At 52.1% G+C, this 7,365-nt stretch overlaps 2 protein-coding genes across 2 annotated transcripts; one reads left to right on the forward strand and one right to left on the reverse strand.

Annotated features, from left to right (window-relative positions):
• Positions 1 to 2,566: 2,566 nt before the first annotated feature.
• On the forward strand, positions 2,567 to 4,165 carry LOC128899454 (SNW domain-containing protein 1-like). The gene has a single exon (XM_054178613.1). It carries the CDS (start codon positions 2,567 to 2,569, stop codon positions 4,163 to 4,165), a length of 1,599 nt encoding a protein of 532 aa, XP_054034588.1.
• A 1,879-nt stretch (positions 4,166 to 6,044) lies between these two features.
• On the reverse strand, positions 6,045 to 6,303 carry LOC104296113 (DNA-directed RNA polymerases I, II, and III subunit RPABC4-like). Its single transcript, XM_054178688.1, has one exon. It carries the CDS (start codon positions 6,264 to 6,266, stop codon positions 6,090 to 6,092), a length of 177 nt encoding a protein of 58 aa, XP_054034663.1. The 5' UTR covers positions 6,267 to 6,303; the 3' UTR covers positions 6,045 to 6,089.
• Positions 6,304 to 7,365: the final 1,062 nt, after the last annotated feature.

Below are 7,365 nucleotides of genomic sequence, written 5' to 3' on the forward strand. Positions count from 1 at the left end.
GAGAGCAGTGCATGGAAAAGAGGTTCCAAGAATGGGGCTGCTGCTTTGGCTAGGCACAAAACAAGAAGTGTCTGTGTGGGTACATCGTCCTTGAGTGCATGGACACCCTGCTGATGAGGGTAGGCAAGAAAGAACAGATCCAGTGTCAGCACTGCTGTGCTAAGGCACAGAGCAAGAGCAAAGAACAAGCACACCTACTTCAGATTCCTTCCAAGGAGGTGAAAGGGGTTAGCAAACTCCAGCTTAGTCCTTTTCCTCCTTCTAACAACAGACTTTTCTTTGTTGTGGGTTCTCTTTTTTTCCCCCATGGGCTGAGGAACAGGAAGGTGCAGCAGAGTAAACATGGGATAAATGTCAGGGCCCTCTGCTTCTCCCTCCTGGCTGCTGGCAGGCAAGTGGAGTTGGAGGTGGGGAAGGAAGCTCTCTCTGAGCCAGTGTGCTCTCCCTGCAAGACTTCAGGGATCCTTGACAAGCCACATCTGGTCCACGCAAGCCTTGGGGCTCAGTGGGGAGAAGGCTGAAATCCCACTGGCACTCCTCAGCTGCTGCCTTCAGCAAGGGCCAGTGTTCCCATACAGGGCTTCTTGCAGCCACTCTAACTCCTGCCCATTCCTCACCCCACTGAGGGAGAGGAGAGGCTGCCCAGCTCAAGAGTCTGGGGACAGAAGGAGGAGAAATTAGAAGGTCCCTCTCAGGCCATTTTTCTGCCCATGCACGGCAGGCTTTGACCCATGGGATGAAAATGCCCATGATTCCTGTGCAGTGCCTTTCAGGGGCATATGCAGTCATCCCTGGATCTATTTAAAAGCCACCACGTGAAGAAAAAGCAGGTAGGCTACACAGGGTGGGTTGGCCCTGGTGCACTGACAGGAAACAAACAGAAAAGCCAACAAGAAGAGTACTCCAAACCCATGCATGTCCTTCAAAGCCTGAGAAACTCAGAAGGGAGGAAGACACAGGTGGTGGTAACAGGCCGTAAGTGAAGAAGAAGAAAACAAAATCAGATGGCTGTCAGCCCTGCTGTGGGTATCTCAGCCCCGCAGGAGATTTCATGGCCAAATATGCAGAGTAAACGCAATACATGGCTTATATATCATGATGCACACGCAAAAAAGCCCTACTGCTCCGAAGAGAAAAGAGGACTCGAATCACATCCTACTAGGCTGCACACTTACTTAAACTGGTATTAGATATACTGCTTATGATAATGCAAATTGCTTGTGAAAAAAGTTATTCAAAAGGCTGCAGCGACAGCCGTGAGCCAATTCGAGTTTACACACGATCTGGCAAGGGGGAAAGATGGGTTTGGGGTGATTCTTTTTGTTTCAGGAAGCTTGAGACAGCTTGAAATAGCGTGGGAACGATCTTAGAGAGTCTCACCAAACTTTCCAGGCCATCCTTTCATCGCACAATTAAAGCCATCGAGTTCAGGTGAAACAAAACAAAACAAAAGCAACCCCCAAACACCCAAAGCACACAAAGCCAGCCCCACAACCCCACCCCGCCACTTCTCTCCGCCTTACCAGAGAAGCCAAGCTGGTGCCGTGCTGAGGCAAACAAAAACCCCAATCCAATTAGCAATCAAAACTCACTTCACACCTTCAGCAGATAAGCAGCCAGCTGCTGTTGCAGATGATTAGCGCTCGCAGAGCGGGGAGGGGGCAAAGCGAAAGGCTCAGGGAGCGGGGCGGATCAGGGCGGTGCCTTCTCACCTGGGGCCGGGGGGTCGGGGCACACCTGGACCCTTTGCCAAGCCACGTGGGATCCTTAGGCAAGCCCGGGATGCTATAGGCTGAGGGTTCCCGCTCCTTTGGGGAACGTCATGCCGATAATTAGTCTCGGAGATGTATAAAAGGAGAGAGCAGCACAGCCGAAGACACTTCTCCGGCTGCGAAGCTCCTTCGCTCCCCGGCTGCGAAGCGCTGCCTCGCTCCGTCTGGTTCTTTGCATCGCGCCTTTGGACTACGAGCATCTCTGAAAGGCCTTCCCAAGCAGGGGGCCGTCAGAGATTCCCCCAGCTACCAAGGCCGCTCGGTAAGTAACGTTGGACTATTTCCTAGAGCCGGCGGGCCAGGCCTGTCTCTGATCCATTCGGAGCCAAATCGTGCGGGGGGTTCGCTAGTTGAACGTCTCCTGAAAATCGGCTACGGAATTAAAGCCGTAGGTTGAGAAGGGTCAGAGGAAAATAGGCACAAACCGCCATCAGTTGGACAGAAATTAGAAGGGAGCTCGGCGGAGTCCGCGGAAAGAGTAGAGAGGATGCTGGGCTCCGGCTTCCTTCAGGCACGGGAACCGAGACCACTTGGAAACATTTCCCAAGCCCGTTAGTTCTTTAGCAAGTGAATAGAAGGGAATTAACCAGGTTGGCCAAGCCCTTCGAGATCATCAGGGAGTTGGACTGTTCCTTTAGTGTGGCTGTAGGTTGTTTGAAGGCGGAGGGGCAAAGTGCTGTACTTTGTTTTCAAAGAAATACTCCTAATTGCTAACTACTTTGTTTGTTTCTTTCTTTACCTTTAGGGAAATAAAGGCACCCTCCACCACTGCCTGGCTCCCCAGAGGCGGCAAGATGAGTCTCACCAGCTTTTTGCCAACTCCAACTCGCCTGCGTCCAGAGCAGCTGGAAGAAGGAGCAAGAGCTCCAAGGTGCGGGGAGAGCGCTCCAGTGCCATCACGCAGGGAACCTCCCCGCTACGGCTGCCGGAAAGGATGGATACCTCGGCTCCTAGAGGATTTTGGAGATGGGGGTGCTTTCCCGGAAATCCACGTGGCCCAGTATCCCTTGGGCATGGGCCGGCAGAAGAAACCATCCAACGCTTTGGCCCTTCAGGTGGATGCGGAAGGGAAAATCAAGTTTGATGTGATTGCTCGACGAGGGCAATGGAAGGACAAGGTCATTCACAGCAAACACGCTGACCTTGTGCCAAAGGAGGTCAGCAGCGTGGATGATGCTGAGCTGCAGAGACCAGACGAGGAGGCTATTGTGGAGATCACAGCCAAGACAAGAGCAGCCTTGGAGAAATCAGTCTGCCAAAAGCTGGCGGCAGCCATGCCGGTGCCAGCGGCCGGCAGAGCGGCTCCGGCACAGTACATTCGCTACACTCCGTCTCAGCAAGGGGCTGCCTTCAGCTGCGGAGCAAAACAGAGGCTCATTCGCATGGTGGAAACGCAGAAGGACCCTCTGGAACCTCCCCGCTTCAAAACGAACAAGAAGATTCCACGGGGACCACCTTCTCCTCCTGTGCCTATAATGCACTCTCCTACTAGAAAGGCAACTGTGAAAGAGCAGCAAGAGTGGAAGATTCCTCCGTGCCTGTCGACCTGGAAAAACACAAAGGGTTACACTGTGGCACTAGACAAGAGTCTGGCTGCCGGGGGCAGAGCACTGCAGGCTGTTCATATCAATGAAAACTTTGCCCAGCTTGCTGAGGCTCTCTACATAGCTGACAGAAAAGCTCGGGAGGCAGTAGAGATGCGTGCCCAGCTGGAGAGGAAGATGGCCCAGAAAGAAAAGGAAAAGCACGAGGCAAAGCTGCGAGCAATGGCTCAGAAAGCCAGGGAGAGCAGAGCAGGGCTCCAAAGCCATGCTGGAAAAGAGGCTGCAGAAGCCAGAGCCAGAGATGAAGCTCGACACGAGCGGCACCAAGAGAGGCAGCGTGACAGAAATCTTTCCAGGGCAGCCCCCGGGAAAAGGTCAAAGCTGCGAGGAAATGAGACCAGAGACATCAGTGAAGTGATTGCCCTAGGGGTACCCAAGCCCAGCACATCCCAAGAAATCCTGTATGACCAGAGGCTGTTCAACCAAAGCAAGGGGCTGGACAGTGGCTTTGCAGGAGGAGAGGATGCCATTTATAATGTTTATGACCAGCCTTGGAGAAGTGGCAAGGCTATGGCCCAAAGCATCTACAGGCCAACTAAAAACCTGGAGAAGGACATGGATGGGCATTATCTAGAGGTTCAAATAAAGACCAACAGGGTTGATCCTCAGAGAGAGTTGTCTCACTCAGATATGAGAGGGAAGGGCAGAGATGGCCCAGTTCAGTTTGAAGAGGATCCCTTTGGTTTGGACCAGTTCCTGAAAGAAGCTAAGCAGCATGGTGCTTCTAAACGGCCATCAGAGAGGAGCTGTCCAAAAGAGCATGAGAGCAAGAGGAGCAGGAAGGACTGAATGCCTCTGCCCCTTGAGAGGCAGAGAACTGGACTACAAGCTTGGAGTAGACACAAGCAGGCATTTCTAATACCAGGTTTTGGTAGTTGTGTCTGTGCCTGGAACAGGAAGTGACAGAATGTCAATTGCCATTGCATATGAAAAGGAAACTAAGGTTTAAACACTCCCACTGCTCTGTTAGCTGTGCACCCTCTCTATTTTTTCTGCAGATACTAACTTCTGGTTTTGCTGACCTTGGCTGCATCACTTTCTTGTGGCCAAGTACTAACAAGTCACTCTATGGTTTTGTCCAGGGGCCTTCTTGTGTTGTGTATAAATGGTAAATACAAAATACTGTGTGTATTTATATATATATATATTTAATACTTATTAATTGCATTCCATATTTCTAGAGTGTAGTTTTGCCTCTCAATACAGCTTCCTTTGCTTTCAACCCAGCTGGTCTGGCCTTTTTCTGTTGGGGGGGCATTTCAAGCCAGCACACAGGTGAATCACGGAATGTTAGGGGTTGGGAGGTATCATCTTTATTTGTTGGGTTGTTTTGTTTTGTCTTTTTAAAGTGCAGACTTGGCCTTACACAACTTGCTAAGCTCCCCACGGTTTCCTGAGTCCCGAACAGCTGTACAGAAGGGTTGTAACTATTTTACTATGCCACGGGAAAACAAACCAAAACAGTTCAATCTGATCTATTTGTGGCAGTGCTCGACCCCAAAGTCTGCTTTTTGTATTCTTTCCCTCTCTCTTTTTTTATTAACTGATTACAACAACTGTGCTGCCTCCAGCAATTAACTGCCCGTGGTGTTTGGGATTTGATTAGAATGAGGTGGGTGAAGACAGTCCTTTTGAATTCATTCGTGGTGTTTTACTGTATGAAGGACTGTAAATGCTGCTAAAGTTGTGCAAGTTTAGGCTTTGCATTAGATTTTATTGCTGGGTTTCAGTTCTTTCTTTTTAATGCAGACAATATCCTTTAATTTTCCTTTCTTTTCCTTTCTGCATTGTGACCAAAGCAAATCTCTGTGCGCAGAGCAAGTGTTGAACAAGCAAGCCTTTTGCCCGTGGGTAATCTTGGGGTATGGAACAGCCATTGAACCCCTTCACCTCCAGCCGCAATTCTTCTGGGTCCCACTGGAATCAACAAATCAAAAGTTGAGGATTATCAGGCTGTTGACCTGAATTTAACAAAGAGGTGAGAGAGAGGCCCGGAGCAATCACCACCGCCGTTAGTCTTTTGTGCAGTCTGTAGATGGCTGCCGAGGTGTGAAAGGGTTAACTGTCTTGCTCGGAGAAACGGCGGAGGGAAGCTGCTTTGCGGAGGCGGAGGAGTCCCTCTCTCTGCTGCCGCTGCCGTCCCTCTCTCTGCTGCCGCTGCCGCCCCTCTCTCTGCTGCCGCTGCCGCCCCTCTCTCTGCTGCCGCTGCCGCCCCTCTCTCTGCTGCCGCTGCCGCCCCTCTCTCTGCTGCCGCTGCCGCCCCTCTCTCTGCTGCCGCTGCCGCCCCTCTCTCTGCTGCCGCTGCCGCCCCTCTCTCTGCTGCCGCTCCCGTCCCGCCCCTCTCTCTGCTGCCGCTCCCGTCCCGCCCCTCTCTCTGCTGCCGCTCCCGTCCCTCTCTCTGCTGCCGCTCCCGTCCCGCCCCTCTCTCTGCTGCCGCCGCCTTTTAGGATTTTTTTTTTTTCCCCATTCCGCCCAGTCCTGCCACTCCCTGCCACCCTGAAAAAAACCACTCTCCAGCTTTCCTGTACCCCCTTCAGATAGTGGAAGGACACAAGAAGGTCTCCTGGGAGCCTTCTCTTGTCCAGGCTGAACAAGCCCAAGTCCTTCAGTCCGTCCTCCTAGCAGAGGATCTCCAGCCCTCTGCTCATCCTCATGGCCCTTCTCATCAAAGAGATTCAACTGCATCACAAAGTTGCAGTATCTTCAGCGGATGTCATCGGGCATCAAAAACCACCAATCTTTTCGTCCTTTTCTTGTACATTATTCTGTAGCCACATTCTCTGCATCTGATAGGATCTCTTGCCTTTATTTCATGTTCTGTATGACATTCTCCACAAATGTAAATGATTGGCTGCTGCTTTGGAGGCTGAACATCCTTCTGAGGATCCATGATCTGCCTGCACAAGCAAGGCCACTGACCTCGCCGTCACTAAAGGCAAAGAAAGAAACAAACAAACGAGTTAGAAACTAGGAATATTTGTTTGAAAACAAAGTGCAGCTCTTTCCTCCTCCTTCTTCAAACACCCTACAGCCACACTAAAGGAACGGTGAATAAAGCCCTCTGATGATCTCGAAGGCCTTTGCCAACCTGGTTAATTCTCTTCTATTCACTTCCTAAAGAACTAACGGTCTTGGGAAATGTTTCCAAGTGGTCTCGGTTGCTTTTTTTTCAGGGTGTCAGGGAGTGGCAGGACTGGGGGGAATGGGGGAAAAAAGAAACAATCCTAGGAATGGGTAGATCCAGATTGGATGTCAGGAAGTTCTTCCCCATGAGGGTGGTGAGACACTGGCACAGGTTGCCCAGGGAGGTGATGGAAGTTTCATCCCTGGAGGTTTTGCAGGCCAGGCTGGATGTGGCTCTGAGCAATGTGCTGTAGTGTGAGATGTCCATGTCCATGGCAGTGGGCTTGGAACTGGATGATCCTTAAGGTCCCTTCCAACCTTAACAATTCTATGAGAAAAACCTTCTCAATGATGCCCAATGCATAGGACAGCTGAGCCTGGGGAGTGGAGGCAGAGACAAGAGGAGCCAATGGAAAAGGTCTTACTCACCGCGGGAAAGCTTGTGTAAACAAGCAGCCACAGTGGGAAAGACTGATGATATTTTATAGCAGATGCTCAACCGGCAAATAAAGTCCCTGATAAAGGGAAAAATCAAACCAAACAACAGCAAAAGGCGGCGGCAGCAGAGAGAGAGGGACGGGAGCGGCAGCGGCAGCAGAGAGAGGGACGGCAGCGGCAGCAGAGAGAGGGACGGCAGCGGCAGCAGAGAGAGGGACGGCAGCGGCAGCGGCAGCAGAGAGAGGGGCGGCAGCGGCAGCGGCAGCAGAGAGAGGGGCGGCAGCGGCAGCAGAGAGAGGGGCGGCAGCGGCAGCGGCAGCAGAGAGAGGGGCGGCAGCGGCAGCGGCAGCAGAGAGAGGGGCGGCAGCGGCAGCGGCAGCAGAGAGAGGGGCGGCAGCGGCAGCGGCAGCAGAGAGAGGGGCGGCAGC

The sequence above is a fragment of the Dryobates pubescens genome, chromosome Z (assembly GCF_014839835.1).
Source record: "Dryobates pubescens isolate bDryPub1 chromosome Z, bDryPub1.pri, whole genome shotgun sequence".
NCBI lineage: Eukaryota > Metazoa > Chordata > Aves > Piciformes > Picidae > Dryobates > Dryobates pubescens.